The sequence below is a fragment of the Chlamydotis macqueenii genome, chromosome 9, assembly GCF_036417535.1.
Source record: "Chlamydotis macqueenii isolate bChlMac1 chromosome 9, bChlMac1.mat, whole genome shotgun sequence".
NCBI classification, from domain to species: domain Eukaryota; kingdom Metazoa; phylum Chordata; class Aves; order Otidiformes; family Otididae; genus Chlamydotis; species Chlamydotis macqueenii.
The window spans coordinates 25,281,355-25,305,700 of record NC_141564.1 but is presented as its reverse complement, the minus strand read 5'-3'; the positions used below and the strand labels follow the sequence as shown (position 1 = coordinate 25,305,700).

General features: G+C 45.7%; 1 protein-coding gene across 1 annotated transcript in view; it reads right to left on the bottom strand.

The window, feature by feature from the left end:
• The window catches only part of PPM1L (protein phosphatase, Mg2+/Mn2+ dependent 1L), a 75,727-nt gene that overhangs the window by 5,717 nt on the left and 45,664 nt on the right, over positions 1-24,346 (bottom strand). The window contains exon 2 of the mRNA XM_086755041.1: positions 12,704-12,878. Within this exon, the coding sequence (XP_086611167.1) occupies positions 12,704-12,878 (175 nt within the window). The remainder of the gene's footprint in view (positions 1-12,703; positions 12,879-24,346) is intronic.

Sequence of the window (24,346 nt, the reverse complement as noted above, 5' to 3'; positions counted from 1 at the left end):
TGATTTTTTGCAATTGACTGACACATTCCAGACCTAAACGGGTCTGGTTTCCCGTCTGTTGCTAAAACCCCCCGCGCTACCTGCGCAACGTAGCGGTCCACCTCACGACAGGACACGCAGAGGCTGTGCTGAGGGGCACCGGCCGGCCGGATCTGGATGTAGGTGTCCGGCCTCGGCGCCCTGGGGACAGAGCCGCTCTGACGCCAGAGGGCTTGGTGGTTAAAATACCAGTATCCAAAACACAAAGATAACAAAGTAATAATGAGAGTACGTGCTGCTGTAGTGGGGTGCAGCTGGTCATTTGAGCGGAACAAAATGGGATTTAGCATTTTAAGGTCACCTCGTGCTGTACCTGTACGGAAGCTGATAACACTGCAAATGCATAAAGCTCTGCTTCATCCCTGGAAACGTTCCAGGCCAGGTTGGCCAGGGCTCTGAGCAACCTGATCTGGTTGGAGATGGCCCTGCTCCTGGCAGGTGGGTTGGACTGGGTGGCCTTTAAATGTCCTTTCCAACCCAAACCGTTCTGTGATTCAGTAAGAAAATTCTAGCAATAAACAGCACCTTCCCCTGCTTTTATTTGTGAAACTTCCCTTAGCAAACATTCAAGCAGCATCGTGCTGACAATCTGCAAGAGACGAGAGGGCTGGTACCTGCTGAAGCTGGTCTGACATTGCGTCTGAGCTTCAGAGAGTGGAACAGTGGCCTTTGCAATAACAAAACCTGAGACGTACAACAGGGGCAAGAGTGAAAGCCTTGTTGGGCAGGAATAAGGAGCCCAAACCAACTCGAGAAGGTCCCCGGTGTGATGCAGGAGAGACTCACGCACGTGCCGCACACGAGGCTGCGGACTCCGTGATCCACCACCCAACCGATGCTTCCTTCTGAACCTCAGAGCTCCTGCTTTACCTCCAGCTGCTGTCCTGGCCTGATGTTTGCGTTTGTAAATCCACGGACTCTCCTGTGCCCAAGCTCACCCTCCTGCTCCTTCCCTCTCCCCTGCGTGTATTTTTCCCACAGGCAGTAATAAAAATCATACATTTCCTAGGAAGGAAAACACTGCACAGAACATCCCAGAGTTTTGGCGTTTAGAAAGTAAAATGCTTCACAAAGATGGTCATTATTACCACAATTTAGATAAAAACGATCACTTTGAACAGCCTTCTTGGTTATACGGCCTGTGTGAAAGAGAAGGAGCGTCTGAGGCAGAAGATAATTTCCAGAGTGATTTAGGAAGGCTCAGCTGCTTCACGGTCCCTGCCTGATGGCCGGGCTGTCGTTAAGTCCCTGACCTCACGCTACTGCCTGCCATTACATGAGAAAGCAAACTTATTTGACTTTGTTTTCTTTTCCATCTATTTTTATTTCAGTCATTTAACCTTGCGTGGAGTTAGAAAACATGGTGCTCTTGTCAGCCGCCTCTGATTTAATGCGATTGCATCACGGAAAATTCCCAACATGGGAATTCCCAAAGGGTCTGAAATTGAGCACACATGTTCCCCGAGTCCCTCGACGCAGCTGCCTGAACAACACCCCGCTGAGCCATTTACAAAGCGAATCACCAGAAAATTTAAAACCTCTACCTCCACTGGCTGCGGAGATAGGGGTTTTTTTTTTTGTTTGCCTTTATTTTTTTTTTCAGTCAGGTAAGATTATTGGTGTCGTATTTTCGTATCAGACAAGGCACCTTGTAAAAGTCACGGCTGCACCGGCTCTGCCGGGTTTTAGATAATGGCTTTATCGACCCAAGGGGAAGTCGCCGGAGTGCAAACCCACCTGATTAACACATTAAAGCCATCAAAGAGCCCAGTGAGCCACCTTGCCCTGCGGCCGCTGGAGATCTCGTGCTTCGCGGGCGGTGCCGCCAAACCCTGCCGATGCCTGGCTCCAGATCTCCATGCCTGGCTCCAGATCTCCAATGAGGACCAGGGCTCCTGGGCTCGGGGTGGATGAAGTTGGTTGGATGAAGTTGGTGGAAATCCCCCCCACTGTCCTCTTCCCCCTCATCACTCTCTTTGACCTTGAACTTTTGCCTCCCTCCTTTGTGACAAATCACACCTCACCTCCACGCCGCCCTTATCTCAGGCTTTTAAATGGTGAAAGTCCCCGGCCAAGGCTCTTCCTCCTGGTTCCCACACGTGCCTTCTCACGGCTTTTTCCAGTCCTCCCCCACCTCTCCTGTGGCTCTTCGCACAGAGCCTGAGTCAAAACAGAGAAATGAGGCTTCCCCCTCCTACGTTCTAACCATCGCTTCCCCATTTGCACAACGCATACTGAGATTGCTCGTGTGCTGCCTCCTGCTGATGGGTCTTTCTACCCCAGGGACTTGATTTTAACATTTTGTATTCGTTGTTGCCTCATCCCTGTGCTTCTCTGGCTCTTTTCTTCTGCAGCACGTCTTCGTTTGCCCCATCTGCAGACACACGCATCACCAGTGCTTCCATACAGACGTCCACACCTGCTTCTGCATCCCAGAGCGGTTTCTTCTCAGCCTGTTTTCTTTGCAGGTATTTATCCCAACTGCCCATCTCCTGCAGCCCAGTTTGGATGGGGAGGACACTGCCATAGGCTCTCTCCCATGAGTTTTCCGGGCGTCATTTCCCACTCCAGCGTCCCACGATGCTGCCCTCAAAGCTCAAGGTGGTGAGGCTGTATGAAAGGCACTGTCAGGCACCTCGTGGAGCCGCCGCGGCAGAAGAGAAGGAGCTGATCGCTTTGCTGCCTCGTCCCAGCTTTCTGATGTGTCTGATGCGGAGTTCCACTTAGCTTCACTCCGCAGGGAAAAAGAAGAAAACTGGCAGAATGATGACCTCAAAACCAGAGACCATCATTATCCTTTGGGCTGCCCGAGCTGGGACCACTGCAAAGCTGCAGGGAACAAGATCTCCAGTAACCTAGCGAGAAAGGGAACGTCCCGGGTGCCCGGACCTGCACCCTGCTCGGATGGACGCAGCTTTCGCAGTCTACGTTTCGTAGGGTCAAACACAGAGCTGGGGAAAATGTCTACGTAAACGGCGTGAGCCCTGCACCGACGGCGTCGTTGAAATCAGCAGCAGGTTTGATGCAGTCAGATCCCTCATCTGGGAAATGAACTGACGACGGAATAACAGCTCCGGCCAGTTCTGCCTTACCGATGACTCCAAGTGGGAAGGGAGGTGTGTTAGATGAACCCACACAACCGCTTCTGGGTAAGGCTGAACCCCCTGCTGCAAGCAGATGGAGCACGTTAGCGCTCTGGTGATGCCTGGCAGCCGGAGAGCAGAGGTCTACCATCCCCTTGGAGCTGAAATGCACTCAGAGCGACGGCAGGTCAAGAAATTCGGTACTAACTTGGCTGGACTGATTAGAAAACAAACAAAAAAAAAACCAACTCAAAAAAACCCTTCTCATCCTTTTTCAACAGCACTCAAGCTTGAATTCACAGAATAATTAAGCAAGAACTAGCACTTTTGAGCTTCAATAATCTCCAGAAGGAAACAGAAATACTCAGAACAGTGCAGCATAAACAAAAAATTATATTTACTCTTCACTAGCAACTCACACTGCATGCAGCTTCTTTCTCATTTACAGCCCACGCATCTCCACTTGCCTTACAGGCACGTTAAATCCCAAACAATACCATTCCAGTAGTTTTCAGGGCAGATACGTGACGTTTTGATCATTAATACAGCTGTCCTCTGCCCATCTGCCTCAGCTCCTCTCCTCCAGACCAGCCATGTGTCTCCTGAATTCTGTTTTACGTGCTCTGCGCATCCCCCACGGGCAATGCAAATAAAACTTTGATTCTAGCCTGTGGACTAGGCAGGACTGAGGAAACCGCTGTAAGGATACGAGGGAGAGTATCTTGGCGTTGCTCCTGTCTTTAGTTTCACCTGAATGCCACACTCATCTATTTAATATGCTACAAGTAAAAATACGTTGAAAATTCTTTTTTTTTTTTTTTTGTTAGAGATGTCTGTGTTTCACCAGGCTGACTGAAGTGCAGAAAACCAACCTCCTTTATGAATGGGCTCGGGCGTTCTGCAGCAGTTAAACCTCCCGTGCAGCCTTGCAGCAACGTGACAAGAAAAAATGCCTACGCTAAGCTCTGTGCTTGGGAGGAAAAGAAATCTGCTGCTGAGACTTCCCTGCGCGCCATCCATGGGCTGAAACACGGGCCGTGTGGTCAGCGCAACGCAAGTATTTGCACACAGGCTGCAAAGGCTGAGCTGTTCTGATTCTAAGAGAAACTAAAATGACTGTGGATGCTCATGGAATGTAGCGTATCTACAGGCAGGCATCCTGCTACCGCTGTTTCAAGCCGTGTTCCTCCAGTAGCTCCAGCCAGCTGCTGCATAAGCCAAGCAACAACGCCGGGTCCAGCTTAGCGTGAGGCGTAGAGATGTCAGGCAGGGCAGAGGAAGCGCAGCCCCCGGCTCAAACAACAGCGAGCACGCAGCGTTCCCTTGCTGAAAAGCACAGGCTCTATAAACCGAAAGCCAAAAGTTATTGCTTTCAAATAGGAATTACATCTATTTTTTCTTTCCCCCAATGTATTGTTGATCACGTTCCTTGACCTCAACAGCAGAACTAAAATTTAGGAGCAATTTCATGTGATTGATCTCCTCTGAGCTGGAGGTGTCTCTGGGAGATCCGAGCGACTCCGAGCCAAGGCAGTAACCAGCGTGTTTCATTTACCTCAGGTCCATCAGAAGAGGAGCCGGAGGATATCACGCCCCTTCCAAGCCCAGCAAAATACCCACCTCAGTTAACAAAAGCTGCTCAAGAGAACCTAGGGTGTTCAGGAAGAACCTGGAAGTTTTCCATTGGGAAAGATAAGAGTATCCCCTCAAAATAAGGGGACAGCCGACACTCGGTGGTTTTGAGCATCAGCAATGCCGCTGCTTCACACACGAGGCTGTAAAAGAGGCTGACTGCCCTTATCTCGCTAGAAAATGTTATGCTGGATGCTCAGCAGGCTTTTATTAGCAACTTTCACCCGTAACGAGGCTTGTCATCACAGGGAAAAAGCAGGAGCAAAATGAAAATCTCACTTGGAAAAAAACGCCACCAAAATAATTAAAAGCATCCAATCTGTGCTGAATCCTGGGACATCTCTGGTTTTATCCCAGTACTGCCTTAAAGGATCAAAGCTGCAAAATTTCACTTGAACCCCAGGAACTGACCCTGAGGTGCCTGAGCCATAAATCCCAGCCTTAAAGCAGCAGCTATAAATAAGGTGTCAGCAGGTAGGCACTAAACCGAACTCAGGGCGTATAATTAACAAATCCTTCCCAAACAGCGTAACGAACAACTAGCTCACAGAAGCTGCGTGCTTCTCCGCATCGCTCAGCCTGAACGGAGCTGCTCGAAAACCCCCGTCGTGGATGCCAGTTGTATTTTCACTCCGACTGCGTCATCCCTCGGCTCCCGGGGCTGGGTTTGAAGGACTAGCGCCCGGCGGCAGCAGGACCGGCTATTGGGCTGCAGCTCATTTCACGGAGGCCCAGCGTAAATCTCTGCCGCGCTCTCCAGCTGGCCCCGAGGCACTGGCGTGACAGACCACTCGCGTTAACTCCTGAACAAATAAGAAACTTGTTAGTAGCCAGGCAGAGCCGCAGAGCGAGGAGGTGTGTAAGAGTTATTTATTCCCTGCCCATTTTCGGGGAGAGCAGAGCTGTCACCTCAGAAATCCCGGCACATGGCTGAATGAAACCAGCCCAGTCTGGGAGGAATTTTTGCACGACACCAGTGAATCCGTTGGCAGATAGAGCCCAGACCTTTCCAGGGATACGCCCCAGCTGCTGGCAGATGGTGGCTGCGGCTCGTCATCCCCAAGCTGCCTGGAAGAGACGCACACAAAAAGGACCAATATCGCTGAAACTCAGCGGCCGCCACTGTCAGAAAGGTGCTACAGCACAAGGAAGTTTGCTTGTCCAGGTAACGACGCAGGAAAATTTAATAAGGAACTCCAAACAGTTTGTGGGGCTTGTGGGCAGAACAAACTTCGCTGCCTTCACTGCTGCTCACCAGACCCTGGAGGCATTCATCTCGGCATCCATCAGCAGGTGACAAACCTCTGCCAAGATGGATGGCTTTCTTCCAGAGGCCCGGAACGGACGTTCTCTCTGCCTGCACTCAATTACCAGCAAGCTGTGTCTATCTCTGTCTGGTATCTTTTTAAAAACTAATAAAAAATATAAGATAAATCCATGCTTTTGTCCGTTGGTACCGACAGTGACCATCTGACAGTGCACATCAACTGAATCTGAAGGCTTTCAAATGAAATCTAACCAAAAGTCATGCAAAACAAGCCTCAAATAGGGGTTTTCCACTATTATTCCATTATTATCCCACAAGTTACGACTGAATTAAGTAACCACCTAAAAATAAGTTTGTGCGTTTAAGATGCTTTCCAGACTTAATCGGTGCGTACACAGAAAAGAAATGGTCAGTTAGTAATACCTGGCATTAAAACTATTAAATGGTTTAAAAACCATTTTCTGTTACACTTCTGAATCTCAGCGCTCTGCAGGGCTGTGTTGGTTTCTTCTCTTTCTGCGGGACATTAGCAGTAGTAAATTTTTAATTTATTTATTTATTTTTTAATTGCTATAAATGTATAAATACCAAAGCGAAGGGTACAGGGCATTTATCCAGTAAGACTGGAGATGGTTACATGTGCTTCAGTGAGAACAGAACGCCTCGCGTGATTCATAAAAAACCCCAATAAATTCCTGACGTAGCCCTGTGCACTCACTCCTGCACCTACACTGCACAGAGGTTTCACCAAATATTTATTTCTTTTTGGTTTTTTTTCCCAGTATATAAATATATTTACCAAACCCCTGAACCAAGTACTGTTAGAGTTTATGCCCGTTCTGAAAATTCGACTGCGAGCTGACAAATTTAAATAGCTAAATACCTACTTCAGAAATTGATGAGGAAGTGAAGAATATTTCACAGGCAAGGAGGCACCTGTCAAAGTGCTCTTTCTGCTCCCAGCTTCTGCTGAAAGGTTGTAATTAGGTGAATAATAAAAATTTATTTTAATGGAGAGAAAGAATACAGAGCGCTTGGGCTGGCTTAAATATACATCTGTTGTTTACAAACACTGCCACGATTCTAGCACGCTGGAAGACCATGATGTAGGAAACGGGAGATCTCTGTGGTTTGCATTGAAGCCACAGCCCAAAATGTGATTTAAATGGTTTTATGGACACGTCCAGAGACATTTGGGCTGGTGCTCAGCTCCCAGCTGGAGCTGCCTCTCCCTGTATTCTATCTGTGAGCAGAAGCTAAGCCACAGCCGACAGAAAAGAGCGGGCACGTTTGGGATATGGCTCTTCACGTACTAAAGGGGATGCTTAAAATAAACCCATGAATCACACCAGAAATGCTGGTTTCTTTCCAGTGACTGCTGAAGAGCTCTAGAAAAGTTGCTGAGAATTTCAATGTTTATAATGCAAATATTGAAAGGTAAAAAAGGACAAACCCTGCCCTCGGTGACCGTCCGGTGATTTCTGCTGCAGGTACCGGTCCTCTGCAGAAAACAGAGCACTGGTTTGCGGTGACCACATTTAACGCGAGGCTTTAATGTGTAAAAGGAATTAAATACACCAAAGAACAGGTTTCCCAGAGAGGCGGTGGATGCCCCATCCCTGGAAACATCCCAGGCCAGGTTGGACGGGGCTCTGAGCAACCTGATCTGGTTGGAGATGTCCCTGCTCCTTGCAGGGGGGTTGGACTGGAAAGGTCCCTTCCACCCCAAACCACTCTATGATTCCATGATTCTATACGAAAGCATTGACCCAGAGAAGTGAGTCATTTCAGATCATGTGCTTGAGATCAAATACATAAAAATCACCTAAAGACCAAACCTGAGCTGGAGAGAAAGCCACCACCTGCGGTGGCCTGCAGGCCACTCTGGTTTTCATTTTTTTTCAGAAGGACACCTCCAGCCCAGCCAATAAACGCTGCTGGTGACAGATCTGCTGCGCTGATGTGTTTGGGACAAACCAGACAACAAACGTACCGGATCGCTGCACCCCTGTCAAGGGTGCTCACCGCAGCTCACAAAAAGCCACCCCGCCACATCGCTTCAGATACTGGAAACACATCACTCACTGGGACCGCCCGCGGCCTGTCCATGCTTTTTCTGCAGGAAAAGCCACCATTTCTGGCTCTTCTCCTCCTCGTAGCTTCTTTACGGCTCTCCTGGTTTTGTGGCCCATACCCTGCCTTACTGGTCATGGCTCTGGCTCAGACTGGAAGAGAAATATTCCCGAGGCTCCTTGTCGGGACAAGGACTTAAACACCTGACAAGTCACCACTACTGAAGTGTGTTCCCATGTTTCCCCAAAGACCGAGCCCTATGTCAGAAGGACACATCAAAAGCATGGTCCGAGGAATCTTTAAGATAAGATTTTTTTTTTTAAATTAAGAAAAAAAAGAAGGCAGACATAACAAATTCAACGAGGGCTTTCCCTAGCCATTTATTTATTATCCTAAACTATAGCATATATTTCTGGTGCAATTTTACTGCTTTAATATTCTCATTTTCTCCTTGTAGTGACTTTCCCTGGGGGAAAACACCCACCTGCGCTCCCCGAAAGGGAGCACAGCCACTGACAAAGGGGCAGCATCAGCCCCTCGATGGGTAAAGTTGAACCTTCTCACAGCACGGACGTTTGCGTGAGGCAGATGGATTTGCCAACCTCTTGGGCTGAAGTTTAATCTTGGATATTTCTGCTTTTCTGTGCTTTTGCCAGAAAAAGCAAATGCTCGAGGGACTGGATCTATGCCGGGCTGCTGTACTGAAGTGGGAATGATGGTCCGAGCCTTGGATTTACGCTCGGAGCAGGTTTTCAACAGCTGCAGCTACTGGAGAAACCAGACTCAGCCTTCTGCGTGGCACAGAAACACAGGCTGAATGTGAGGAGTTGATTTAATCCCTTGCCCATTCAGTACACGCCGGGTGTGAGGAGTGGAGGACGACGTATCACCTGCTCTGAAGGACTCGGTGATGTCCACGGAGAGCACAGCGCCTGGCACGGGTGGGGAAGGCAGAGTACAAACCCCCATCGCACCCGGAGACAGACTGCAATATGCTGTGGTGCTAATGGCCACATTTTATCTCAGCAGAAAATACATTTTTCAGGCAATCTGGGACACGGAGTGCAAGCATCAAAACTCACTTTAGGAGCAGCCGCCCGCTTTCTGTGCAGGGGGCTCCAGGAAACACGGGACACTCTGCCAAATTAGCTGGGAAAACATATTTTGGGCTGACATCTGGCTCTGGACACGGTGCCTAAATGTCAATATCTTTCATGACTGCTTCACGGCAGGGAAAAATGAAATTCATCTTTTTTTTTTTTTTTTGTCGCACAATAATGAAACTCAATTTCTACAGGATGCTGGGGGAGAGGGGGCATCCATTAAAGAAAAACCTGTTGACTACAGTACAAACCCACCAGCAGAATCTCCTAGCAGGCTGCAGGGACCTGACACACCGGAGTTAAATGCCAAAGTGCCTTGAAATAGCCTAAACTTGTATTTGTACAGCGTAGTTGCTGACCACCTCAGGTGTTCAGAGATGCTGTAAATTGAAGGAATAGGATTAACACCCAATAAAGCTTCAGCAGGAAAAAATATTCTTGCACAAAATTAACCCAGCCTTAGCTCGTCAAGAATGCCACTTTTTAAATGAAGGGATTTAAAGATTAGGAGAGGATTTGTACCCATCTGTCACTTTTGGCCTGCTTTCACTTTATAAAGCTTTCTTAGTCAAACTTCACTAAAAAATCTTGTCAACATCTGACTATTTTTAGAGGAACTCATTTTGTTGGTAGCTCTGATATACTGATTTCCTGAAGGGAAAGCTTTACAGACAGAGGCATTAGGATGTCGGGTCCATTGAGCTGCACGTTATTAATATTCCATGCCGCTAGAAAAGCTAAATTAACATGCAAAATTGTATCAGGAGCCCAAGCCTTTTTGTGCAGTTCTGTTTTGTTCTGGAAAATGGATGCAGCTGAATTCTACCTGCTCTGGGAGACATCCTGGGGCAAGCAGAGTTAGCTGGGGATGGGCGCTCTCCAGAAACAGCCCTTCCAGAAGGGGAAAGGTTTTTGGGATGGAAAAGGTTGGCTCCGTCGCTGCGGAAGTGCTCCCCTACACGCAGCACCCTGCTACAGCCAGCTATCGACCTCTTGGATCACATACCTTAAACATCTAACTTTCCAGTTTCCCTGGCTGCCACACAGCAGAACTCCCAACAGCTCATGATCACAGAAATTAAACCCCGGAGAGCGCTGTCCAGGATGGCTTTTGTTGGTGCCTCACGTAGTCTCCCGCCAGACAAAGTCGTATTTTCCCCTTCCATCACAATGGCTTTTATTTTCACCATTTTTGATTTTTAAAGATCGCCTTCTTCATTTTGTACGGACCACCAGCAGCTTCATCTTCTCATTAAACCGACTTTGGTCTGGAAAAACACTAATAAAAGAAAAACGTCACCAACACGACGGCTTCAGCGCTGAATAGCTGGAGCGCCCGGGATCACGAACAGCTGCCGCAATTATATTTAACTGCCCATTTTCTGCACTTTGCTCACAATCAGATCATACTTCAAGAGCAGGTAGCAGCATTTCTGCTTTTGTAGTAAACAAGTGACATGATTGGAATGACGAGCGGGCTCCATCTCCATGTTTTAATCTCTAGAGGTGCCTCTACCTGATTGGGAAGCTGAAATTCTGGCTTTTTATTTACAGTGAGGTGCGCTCTCTCTCCCTTCTGAATGTGTGTCTATGCTGGGACTTTTCCAAACTAATTATTTATGTGCTTCTAGTTTCCACACGATTGTTTTATTGCATGATACAAATCCCCAAATGTGTGTTTCAAGCAGTTTTAATCTTTATTTTCTCTGTAGGAACCTGCACTTTTCAGTAAAGGAAAATGTTTGCTTTTTCTTTGCTTTTTCTTCTGACAGGAGTCAGTAATTTCCTCCACGGCATTTTTTCCTTCCTAACAAACTTCTGTCAATCAAAATATCTGGAGAGATGAAGTGACCAAACCAGGGAAAAAGACTTAGATGATTCACTGGACTGGTAAATTCTGCGTCAAAAAGATAAACAGGAGCAAGAGAAAGCAACAACTTTCCAAGCTTGTTTTTTATGCGTCATTATAAGCATATATGATTAAATAAATATCCCGCACCCTCATTTTAACTCTGCTGGCCTCCGAGAACTCGTTTGACTCCTTAAGAAGGTGACGTGTAGTCTGCAAATGGCACCGCACGGGGCTCAAGAGCGTTCGAGATCAAAGCAGTTTAAGAGAATCAGGCTTATTTATTGGGTGAGCGCAGGAATATAATTATAAAGCAATAGAGCATTGTAATTACCTGACGTAACTAAAGCTCACAGCCCTGTAAGTACCCAGACCGTGCAGCCTGCAAATGGCATTTTAAGTTGCTCGAGCGCCTTTGAGATCAAAGAAGCTTAGGAGAATCGTATTGCTAGCGAGTAGGAGTCTGAATAAAGTTCCTAAGTAGTTTGAGCATTTTAAGTACTTCAGGGCACAGCAGCGTGAGTACCAAGCAGTAAGATGAAATAACACCAGCTTGTTGGTGCTTGGCTTGCCAGAGCTGGGCTGGTGACCAGAAACTCAAAGATGGTGATTTTAGCAGAGCGCCATCTAAGCAGGTCCAACCAAAACAGTGATCCACTCGGGACGGGGTCTGGCAAACACTGGGATGAAAAACCCAGTTACGAGATCCAGGCTTCTGTCGAAAACAGCTGGGAGGAAAACTTGGAGCTGAGCTCAGCACGGTTCCCCAAGGGCACCACGGTGCCAGGTGTGCTCAAGGGAATAACAGAACAAGGAAGTGCCACCAGAGACTAAGAAAAACCCCAAAATGAGGAGATACTAAGAATAAACTCTCTTCTTGTATGACAAGGCTGCCTGAGGATGGCTGCGGATGAAGGGAGATGGTGTGTTGCAGCTCTCAGCCACGAGTGGTTAAAGCAGAGAAACAGAGAGCACTGTCTTTCAGATAAAGCCAAAAAACGAAGGACGCGAGAGGCGCGCTACTGGGAGCACAGTGAACACACACACACACACCTGGAGTGGAAACGCACGGCTTGTCTGGACAGAGCTCCCCACGCGCTGCCGGTCCGCTTGCTGCCGCGATTACCAATTCAGCAGTAAAATAATGAACCGTCATTTTTGTTTGATTCTTGCTTTACAAGGCTGCAGAGTTAGTTTCAATTTATCCAAACACTGAGAAACATGGTGAGGTTCAGGGGAGCAGGCATGTAAGGCACATTGGTGGCTATTTTGAAAGATCAGTGAAAAACATCAACAGCTCCGCTTGTTTTCTCTGTAACCGTAAAGAAGACCACGCACCAGGACAACTCTGTGAAAGATCCAAAAGCTGGAAGACATTTCTAACTGCTTCAAAACAAAGCGCTAGCAAAAACTTATTAGCTGTGACTAAGAAAACCTCCAAAGTATTAAGATGTAAACATCAAAACTGAAACCCCCTGTGCCTGCACTGTTAAAATGCCTTCAACACTCTACACGTTGTCCGGTTTTAGCTACCCACGGGCATCAGATCACAGCTGAAAATCAATTTCCCAGCACAAGCACTGGGATTCGGAAGGAGACTGAGAGGGAGCCATTATTTTTTCAGTAAAAAGTAACTTAGAAAGAAACACAAACATACCTGCTTCATCATAGGAGACAGTCAATTTTTCCAGCATTTCTCGATCAATTGATAAAATCTGCTGCTCCAGGATGGTTTGGTAGGACAGCACGCTGTTCTCCTTGTCCTTCTCGTAGTCTTGAAGATGTTGTTTTAGGACTTCAGGCAGGCGGGACTTCACATATTCTGCTGCCGACTATGAAGAAAAGAGGCAAAGGTTTAATTAATACATTTCCTTTTGACAATTTTTATGCACATACATCGCACTTTTTTTTTAATTTAAAGCATTCTCAACTGCAACTCCTCACAATGCTACTAACTCCGTGGTGCAAAACCCACAGGTCTTTTCTCCGCCAAAATGACCCCTACCCACCCAAAACTTCCAGCGAGCTGGGGTGCATATATGCACGCATCTACACGCAGAAAATGCTTTTAATTTTTTTTTTTTCTCAAGGCCATAAGGAAACAGAGATTAACACAAGGTGGCATGGTTGTACCGATGTTGTAAAGCCTTGTGCACAGTAAATAATAAGCGCATCCACCTCCGGAAGGTGTTGGTCTCTCCAGCTTCCCTGCTAACCTCAAGAGAAAAGAGAAAAATAAAAGATAACAAGGTTCTACGATTTCAGGCCTGGAACTGACCAGCAGTTACCTCACTCAGCACCAGGCTCCTCCTGGGTTTATATTTAGTTTTCCAAAAGCAATTGCCGATTAAATTGCAACCTTAAAATATCACCGAAGTGGCGTTCCGTTCTTCTGCACGCGAAGCCACGTGAGATGCATCAAATTATTCTAGGAGAACTAAACGAACTCTCCATATGAGTACAGCATGTTTAATATTGTATTTTAATAGCAGTTTTCTTTCAAGGGAAGGCCAAAAAATACACTGTATACTAATTATTTTTGTTCAAGCTCAGGCGTTCGTGTTTGATGTTTCCTTTGAGAAGAGGTTTCCCGCTGCGGGGGGGATTTCTGTGCTCTCCCTAAGGCAGTAATTCGAAAGAGGAGAAAGGAAAAGCAGAATTGATACATATTCATCTTCTGAAACATCTTGTGCCAGCCCAGTGAGTATTTGTACGCGGCTGGCTGTAAACACGCAAGGCAAAACACCCGTCCCGTCCCAAAGAAGCAAAACCCAGCGCTCTTGCTCAGCCCGCTGCCTTTCACGTCAGATCCAAATGTCGATTAAAGATTTACGCTGTAAAGCAACGATGAAACCGATCCTAACTCCTCTCCTCTTCTAGCGAGAAAGGTGATCAGCCACCCCTAGCCGCGCCGCAGCGATGAGACACGTAGGCCTACGTTCTGTTCGGTACAAAAGTAAATGACTTTTTAAAAAGTCATTTCCAGTACCTGGAATATTAAAAAAGAGAAAGTTCCAGGCTGTGAGTGGACGTGGTTATGCACGTGCTTGGCATTAAAGAAACCAAGAAGCTAACTGTACTGGGTGAGTCAAAATTAAACGGTATTTTAAAAAGAAAGACTTCCACTGTTCCCGTGCTCTTCCATCTTTCAGCAACTCTCACCACACCGACGATGATATTCAACTTCTGAGTACAAACTCCCTCTGTGCGCCTTCCTTATGGATTTTGGTGCAGTCCAGAGACTCGTTTGCCCGGATGCTGCTTCCCGGCGGCCGAGCATCCCACCACGCTGGCCGCCACTAGTTACAGACACAACTGACTGTGCGACGTTGGTTGTACCTTCCTCATCGCCGCCCGTACGAGATTCCCCGTGAATCTGGTTTCAGTGTGAAGCATCCTTCTCCAAATTAAATCAAGGATTGACTTGAATACCTTACTTGACTTTAGGGTATTTCATCCTACCATGGAAAACTAATATTTCATATATATAAAGTAAATTTTAAAGTATCTACGTAAAATGAAATATACTTACAGAGCTTATTCGTAAAAAATTACATTTTTCTCTATTCACTAAAAAACCAAACCCTTACATAAAAATGACATCAGGAAATGCTGAAATCCCTCAACTGTGTGGTAACCTGAACGGCAAATGCAGTCAGCATCCCTCTGTGACTACCACATCTGCCCACATCTTCTAATCGACGAGAAACACATATTCAAAGTAAATGATTATAAATTACGCTGCCTGCTAAAATTTGCTTTGCTTTTCTGAAGTGCATCCTTCTAGCAGCTCTCTTGTACACGGGGAAGTCTAAACTGGTTAATTAAAGGCTTCTTTCTGAAGCTTTTTCCAGAGACGATACACCCCAAACTGCCGGGCAAGAACAGAGCTTGCCTTACGAAAAAGAGGAAATGCAACTTTGTTCACCTCCCGGTTTTCCTCAGGGAAATAATTTTATAAGCAGGATCAGTTGAGTTTGACAACTGAAAGCCTGAGGTGGGTTCAACAAATGAGCATGGGTGTAAACCCTGTGGAAGATGTTCATACAGATGATATAACTTAGTGAGAAAGGAGGCTACGGAAATAAAGAAGTGACCTGCGGATCAAGAGAGTATTTGCTTTTCTAGGTCCAGTCTGTAAAGGGAGACAGACCTGCCAAAAGTCTTCATGGAAAAGAGAGAAGCAGAGGGCACCACCATGGTGCGGGTCCACCAGACACCGAATGAAAAATAAGGTAGGAAGGGATTTTTTAATCAGGAACTGGAACAACCAACCAAAGCACAAGATGTAGTGAAGTACTGCAATTACTCAGCTACGTTACAGGAAATTTATTTCGGAGCACAGGTTGTCCAGCAGCCTTGGAGCGTGTTGGTGACAGCAGCAAGGACCACAGTTTGGATGTGGGATGCTCCAGCACTGAGAAGCCCCCTAAGATAAGGAAGGCAAAAGACAACTTTAACGAAGGTGATGAAAACAACCTAATAAAGACAAAAGACTTGGAAGGAAGGACACTTAAAGATCGCTGAGGCTTGATGGTGCAGAAGGACCAACAGCTGCAAGCCGAAGGAGAAAAGAAGGACGGGGAGCAAACATCTCCTTAGAGCAATGATGTGAGCGAAAACCATCCCAGTGCAGAAAAAAACCTCGGAATGAAGCTGGCTCGGTCACAAGCTGCTCAGTGATCTCAGACTCAAGAAGGACACATGTACACAGCCAGCATACCCTGTGAGTATAAAAGAATAACAAACGCTGGGAAACAAGTGGAGACTGAAGAAAAAAATGACTTGGAGCTAGCGAGGGTAGCAAGAAAAGGTTCCACAAGTCCATTTGTAATAACAAAAAACCCAGGCAAAACGCTGCTCCACTGCTCAGCAGAGCAGAAAAGCTGTTGACAGACGATGCCACGAAAGTTGAAGGATTTAATGTCTTTTTTTTTTGCTACAGTACTCACCGTCCTCACCTTGCTGCATTCAACCAGCAGCTAATATCAGAGGCAAATAACCAAAATCTCAAGACAGAATAGGGCAAGAACACGTTGGAAAGTGCTTATAAAGATGAGATATTTTCCAGCTGGCTGGCCCAGCTGAAATCCATGCAGGTATACACGGGTAATTGGCTGAAGCAATCTCTTTAAGGACCTCTGTCTTTGAAAGCTCACCGAGGATGGCGAGGTGCTGTTTGGAAAGGGCAAACGTCGCAGCTACTTTTAAAACAGCATAAAGGGAGAGAAAGAGAATTACAGATCAGTCAGTTTAACTTTGATGCCTAAAAAATAAGATAAAAGATCAAATGATTTCCACACACATGAAAGCACCGAGACTTGTGAGGCGCAGAGAGGTTCTCTCGGGGCGTAAGGAGACCTCCTAACTCCGTTCCTACCAACGGCAGGCTGGGGAGCGAACGCTCCGCTGCTCGTTCCAGCAACGCCCATGTTTAAAAGCCTTCGTACCGCTGATCGCGTCATCGGCACGGACAAATCTTTCACGCTATTCTCTTCAGCCTTCGGGGATCCTTCCATGTAAATCAGGATGCTGAATCCCACGCAGATGAAGCATTTGAAGAGAATTTTCCAGGATTAAGAGGCATCTCTGGAGTCCCCTTGGACCCAACGTGAGCGTTCGGTGCTCCCAGGGAGCGGGTGCGGGAGGCTGTCACTGCCACCACCTGACCTTCATTCACAGCTCAGTCATCTCCATGCTCTCCTTAGCAAAAATACTTTGATATACAGGTTTCTGGACTCACATCTTCAAAAAAATCAACAAAAAACCCCCACCCACACAATTCATTATTCTAGGAAAAGTGCACTTATTAGATATCTCCCAACGGGATGGTAAGAACCATGGCATAATAAGTCTGTGGACAAGAAATGCATTCCAGAGAGCCCGTGAGTGATTTTTTTTTTTTTGTAGCAATGCTGTAAGGTTTTCCTGTTTCATTTAAGAAAGTACAGTACAAAAATACATGTATTTACATATATCTATATAAAAATCAGATTGCTCGGTTAGAGGAATCACATCTCAGATTAAACAAAAGACCTGAAAGCCAATGTCCCTCTGACCCACTGCACTCTGGTAGAGATGTCCCTCCTTCCCGGGGCGCCCAGTTTTCAAACGTGGTACGGCACAGGGAGTGAGCATTTGTTCCCGTTTCACTGTTGTTTCAGCAGCCGCTTCTCGCCATCCTGACATTCTGTCAGGTGCTCACTACAGTAAGGAAATAGTCAAAGAACATTCTTTGGGTTCCTGCCTCCGTGAGAGCTACGCTTAATGCAGACAAACCTTCTCAACCTCTTCACGCCGCAATGCCGGAGAGGCTGGTGTTGACGGAGCAGATAGAAAAATTCTGCCTCCAGGCCCACACGTGAAACCACTCCAACTGGTTTCAGAGAAACATTCCCGCATCAGCTCCGACTCCCACAGCTCCCGCTCCGTATGCAGGATCAGGTGCCTCTCCTCCATCAGCACGGACCACGAATAGCTCCACTGAAGCCAGGGGGATTTTGCTGAGGCAAACCTCTCGGAATAAGGACATGAAGCTATGAATAGTTATTCAAAAGGAAAACATATGAGAGCAAAACGTAATCTGCTCTCGAGAGGATAACGCAAGATCCACAAACGGCATCAAGACAAACATTTTGCCCTCTAAAGCAAGGAGCTATTTAAAGAACAAACACGCCAACAGAAAACCATTAGTAGAGTTTTCCTGTAACACAAACTTTTGGTACACTTAGCCTGTTATTTCTATTTAAAAGTGTCTTTTTTTCCTACAAAATAAATATTTAACCAAATAATTCCATATTGATCAATATGGAAAGCTAAATTCACAACTTAAAACAAAGTTATGAGCAAAAGCACAGTATCTGAAAATGTCTGGGGAACTGAGAAATTCTCTCCTAGGACTTGCAACAAGGCTGAGCACTGTTATTTTGCAATCCACGCGCAATTTATTTCCGTAGCAGGAAAAATATTAGCCTCACAAACATCTTTAGTTAATCAGAAGCTATGTAATCATGAGAAAATTAACCTGATTCCAAGGAGATGTATAAAGTTCAAATTAGCATTCACGCTGGATTGTCAGAGATGTATTAAATCTCTAATTACAGTCATCCACAGCTGCTTCCACTGCAGAAAATAACGAATCGCCCAGTGAGAACTGGTGTCCATGAAATGGAGAGAAGAGGCCATCTGCTGTGGAGCTGTGCTCCGACTTCACGCTTTGAGCACGGAGAGCTTGATCTTCTCTGACACAGTCTGGGTGTGGATTTATGGCTACGAGCAATCCAAATATCCACCTCACCAACCAGAAAGGATAAAAATAAAAAAAAATGATTACGATTTATGGTTTTAAATGATGCATTTTGGTTTCTTCCCAAAGACAGCGCTTGTGACTCATGTCTTAAACAGACTTATTGAAATGTCCTAGAACGAGAAGCAAGTCAGTCAACAAAATCTGTAATGTAAAAATTCCACGTTCTGGTCTCCCTCCCACTCCCCTCAACGTTGGTCACCCAGAAACGGGTGACACCGCGGTGAGGGTACGCAGGGATGCTGGCACCGTACTCCTTAGCTAGGACACGGAGCAGAAGAGGTGAGAATAAATGCCAAATGATTATTTTTCATCTTCCAGTGAGGGAGTGGATAGAGAAATTCTTGTACAAGTCTTTTTTTAATAAGTAATTTTAATTAATTAAAAGTCATTTTGAAAAATCAGAGACAGAGTCTTCCACAGCCCTTGGAGGTCAATTATCCTGCCGCGAGAGGAGAAATTCACCTGCCACTGAAAATGCTCACGTTATTTCCAGTCCGAACCCGCTACTAGCTGTGACTTTCAGCCACCGAACCAAGCACAGTGTCTGCTCACCTACACGCCTTTTTCTCATGTAAATACATGCAAATTGATCAAATCACCCCATCATCTTCTCATTGGCAAACTCCAGAGATGGAGCCCGTTGAGCCGCACGTTATTACACCTCACGTCATCCTGCACCTTCCTGATCTGTTCAAGCATTAACGTGGCTCTCCTTTGAACACTCCCATTCTCCAACTTCCTTCTTCAGTGGTAAGCATCACACCAAGACCTACGGATACCAAAACCACTTCCCTACTTTTATTAACCATTTGCACCATCGCATTGGCTCACCATTGCCTTGGGCTCTCATGTACATCAGGTAGCCCCTAAATCCTTTTAATGACCTACAATATTAGATATCTAGACTTACAGTTGATTACACTGAAAGGTATGCTACTTGTATGCATTCACCCAACAAACGAGTAAAATTTCTCTGGATTGTTAAAGGAACATCATTATTTATCACTTCTCCAATCTTTAATGAAATTATGAAGTCACATCCCTACAAGAGTCAGGACTGAACACACCCACTCAACAACTTCTATTTATAATTACCCTGAAGTCTATCATGCAACCCAAGTTTAATCCCTTCAATATACACCTTATTGATTTGAAAGTATTTAAAATAGGATGTCAAAACACATGTTCTTCTTGTAAGTTTTGGCTGACTGCTATTAAAACTGTTATTATTGACGGAAACAATCAAATGCTTTGATTCATACCGCCTACTCACAAAGAAATAAAGTATATTCTCACCAGCGAACCTGGATGATGGGACGGAGTGCACCCACAGTAGCTTTGCAGATGATACAAAACTGGGAGGACACTGGAGGTTACAAAGGGAACTGCAAAGATCTGCTCCTGGGGATGAACAACCCCATGCACCAGTACACACTGGGGGCTAACCAGCTGGAAAGCTGGTTGAAGAAGGACCTGGAGGTCCTGGTGGACAACAAGCTGATGAAGAGCCAGCAATGAGCCGTAGCAGTAAAGAGGGCCCACAGCACAACGGGCTGCGTTAGGGAAAGCATTGCCAGCAGGTCGAGAGAAGTGATCCTTCTCCTCTGCTCAGAACTGGTGAGATGCATCTGGAATACTGGGTCCGGGGCTGGGCTTCCCAGTAGAGCATGGACATACTGGAGTGAGTCCAGTGAAGGGACATGAAGATGAATAAGGAATTGAAGCATCTGTTGCACACAAACTGAAATACGGCAAATCCCATTTAACAATAAAAAAAGCTTCCTTCCATGGTGAAGGTGGTCAGACACTGGGGTAGGTTGCCTGGAGAGGCTGTGGGGTCTCCATCCTTGGGGACAGCCACAGCCCAACTGGACGTGTCCTTGAGCAACCTGCTCTGGCTGGCGTTGGACCGGACGATCTCCAGAGGCGCCTCCAGCCTCAGCCCTTCTGTCACTCCGTAAAAATATTTAAATTCATTGGGATGGCTACTCCACCCAGAATATTTATTCTGGTTGTTTAGGCAACAGCACATAGGCACCCCAAAATGTTTAGTAAATGTACGAAAAATAATGAGAAAGAGAGGAGTTATTACCCTAATAAAAGGAAATGCATTAGCACTAAAATTGCGAATGCAAAGCCACAAACTCTGAATCTTAATTGTGCTAGGAAGCCAGTTATTATTCATGTGCTTTTTAGGAGAAGAATTAAGATTAGTGGGTGAATTAAACTGAAAATTAGCCACAGACAAAGCACTTATTTTATAACGCTCCTGGTTAGTTTTCACACATAAGAAGGTGAAACTCATTGTAAAGGCGATGTGTTTCATAAACCCTGGAAAACACAAGCGCCGACAGAAAAGACGAGCAATAATTACGACTGCCACGTCCACATGGCTATATCTAACGGACGTTAATATTTGGCACATGAGACTAATACCTCTATTTGCCAAAAGGCATGATTTAGCTAATGGAACAAAGGAAAGTATGTCTGAATGAATTACGGAAAAAAAAAAAAATCAGGTATGTCAAGATTTAACTCAATTTTTATGCTAATTGCTTGTAACTATTAACATAGATGAGCTGAATATTAAATTAGGAAATGTTTAAAAAGGTTTAAAAATGCATTAAAATACTTATCCATTACCAGCTAACAAGCAGAAAAATCTGGGTCGCAAATTGCAATTTATGGTCTTAAGTGATTAATAAACATAAATGCCTCTGCTTGCATTCGGTGAAGACCTGCCAGAAAAATTTCACCCACCCAGGAAGAACTGCAACATTTTCTTACATTACTATAATCAAATCCGAGCAATGGGGGATGATTTATTTTTTTTTATATTGGCATTAAAAAAACAGAAGCAAGAGAAATAACACTGAAAATAATGGTTGAAATGTCAGAAACCCACCTGACTTTTGTACAAAAGTATTGAGCTGCTCATGTTGCAAGCCAGGCATCAAGCATTTTTTTTTGATACAGAAAAATAAAGCATTTTGTATTTTACTGAGCTCATCAAATTCAACACAGAAGGTGAAAAAAAAAAATCAGTTTTGCAAAATGGCTGCAACTTTGTGCAACTCCCAAGAAAACGATGTTTAAAGCTTTGCCAGCGTAACCTTGCATCAACGCAGATCCTGAGATGAAAGCCTTCAGCGGCAATTAAAGCGCCTTAAAACCACTCCGGGGGATTTCCACAGGTGCTCCTGTGCAGATGCTTTTCCAAATAGCAGCGGGATACAGGCTGGTTTATGAAGAATCAGTTTTACCGAAGGCTTTCATTCTGCTGCTTTAGTTGAGGGAAAAATGTATTTACAGCCTATTAGACTCAGTTAAAGAGCAAGAAGCTTTCTTCTTTGCCGTTGTTCTCTCCCTCCAAGCAAAGAAAGAGTGAGTCGAGTGGAATATTTCAGTCTAAACGGTCTCTCCTGATTTGGAGACATCACCTTCCGACAGGCAGAAATCATCACAAGAACCCGAGCTATTCGGTCTGAGAATCAGTTCGTTACGCAAGGAGACCAAGAAGGTTCTGTGTTCACCTGCTTAGAATTTTACCAAAATTCCACCATCTGGTCAGAAACCGGTATTCTATTTTTGATTCTTAAACAGCTTCGGCTTGATACCACCTTGGTCACGCAGAGCAGGGGAATGCATGCGCAAGGCGCTTGTACTTCTCAAGATGTCTCCGGGACAGAGCAAGGCATTGCCATCAGGTGACGGATGAAGAGATCAGCACACGACTCACCTTATATTCACCTGGGAATTCGCATTTCTTACGACACCCAGCGCAGGAGCGTAGCAGTATTGCTCACGTCCTCGTTGTACCCACCATCCGTCTGACCGGCGGTGTGAGCCGTGCTCAGAGGAACGCTGGGCAGGACTGGTAGACCGGGGCTCGCTGCGCTCCTGACCGTTAGGTTTAGCTGCAGTAACTGGTACAGATGGCTCACACGGAGCTGTTCGGTATTTACAGGGTCTCCCACAGAAAGGCAGGTGCACGGACACCGAGCTGGAAGTTGCTCCTCAGGGTTTAGGTCATGGCTCCTTTTCCCAATACTGAGCCCAGCGCTCCCGAATGAAGTATTTCTGTAAACTATTCCAGGACAATTTCAAACCTCCAAAGCTTAGCAAGGAGGAAATGGACAGGAATTTTCAAATAACTTCAGAGTGTTAACATATAAAGTGCTATTATTTTGCCTTCCACAGTCATAAATCTCTTGCATGTCACCCCCTTATAGGGACCCAGCACACCCAAAACACCGCAGCAGCCGGCAGCACGTCACCTGCTTCTGCTCTGGAGCAGGAGCTTTGACCAGATGTTGGCCTCTGGAGCCCAACAGCCAAGTCCAGTCCTGATAAGGCTTTTACTAAACAGGGTACGTCTAACGCTGGATGCAATTCTTAAGCTTTCATTTAGGACTGACCTTATAAAAATTCTGTATTAAGAAATGACAATAATTACTAGTCCCATGTTACATCCAGTGCTGTGATGAGAAGGAGATAAGAATCGAGATAAACCACTTTGGCGTGAGAAAGGAAGAACGCGGAGCCGCAGAGCCTCAGGGTTAATCCAAGCAGTTCTGCTGCGCCGTTCGCTCTGAGGAGCCGGAGGGATGAACGAATGGATGACACAACCGCAATTTGTTCCAGCCATATTTACCGGAGTCCCCCGCTGCCTCTTCAAAAGCTGGAACAAACCCTGCACACAAACAGTTAACGAGGAAAATGTGACCGTGTAGTCCTTGAAACGATTTACCGCAGGGGCCTGATGACATTTTCCTTCAGTGATGTATACGGAAATTAAAATTTGTGAAGGTAACGACTTTGAGGTTCAATGATCTCTGTTTTCATGCAATTATGGTTCTTTTGCTGAGGTCTTCCCCTTGCTTCAGACTTGAAAAGGCCACTGTATTGACCCAGGTTGAAAATAATGAGCTGGGAGCTACGGAGGAAAGCGCCACATTCACCGTTTATGTAAAGCTAATCCAGTGCCGGTCAAGAATAAAGCAAACTTTTGTCTCCTCTCTGTGTGTGCTACTGTAACACCAGTCTGCCAGGAAAAAAGATTTTTCTTGCCCGTCAGACTTTGTGATCATGTGCGTGATAAGCAGCTGAAACACAAGATTATGGTACAACATGGCGTTTAAAAAGGCTGCCGGAGTCCTAAGATGTATAGAGGAACGATTGATTGTGGTAAAGTTATTATGGAATCGTTAATGGAAAACTGGAATTTGAGAATCAAAAGAACATAAACTCTCATGGAGAACCGCGTTACTCTGAAATCTCTACTCTGCCACCAAAGTAACCCCTGCAGAGAAGGAAACCTTCCCTCCGACGAGGAATGCACGTTAACAGGTCAGATAGGTAAGGTGCAGAGAAGGCTATAAGAGATGCTTTAGGGACTCCACCACTACGAATGACGCTACACAAGCAGCTGCTGAGGGCGTGAAGAGGTACTACCTGCATGTGAAGCATGCCAGACCCTTCATAAACCCAAAATTATCTCCAGGATTACAGTAAAGAGACAGCCAGGCTAGGTGTTGTTCTGCCAAGAGCGCACAGATGTTGTCTAGGTTGACAGAGAGATTGGATCGCAGCTCCTCTTCCTAAATAGAGGAGGAATAAGGGGAAGTTTTCGTACAGCAGCAACTGAGGAGATAAAGAATGGTCTTAGCAGCATCTCCCCCCAACTCCACTCAGTCCATCCGGCCACAGAAGTGTCTTCTCTTTGGGATTCTGCACTTCTGTGTGCTGTTTTGTCTCCCAAGTTGAAGGACTTAAATAAAACACCTTCTTCAGTGAGAAAACACAAACCTTCCAGAGTGGGCAGAACTGATGACAGAGAGTAATTATATAAGCCACTTAATAAAATGGCACAGACTCAAAGACAGGGACTTCATTAAACAGACAAGCAGCCATTTGGAATCCATAAAGAGTTTCCAAAGCCTGTTCATCTTCTAGTGCCATTTCACGACGTAAACACTGAGAGCAGTACCC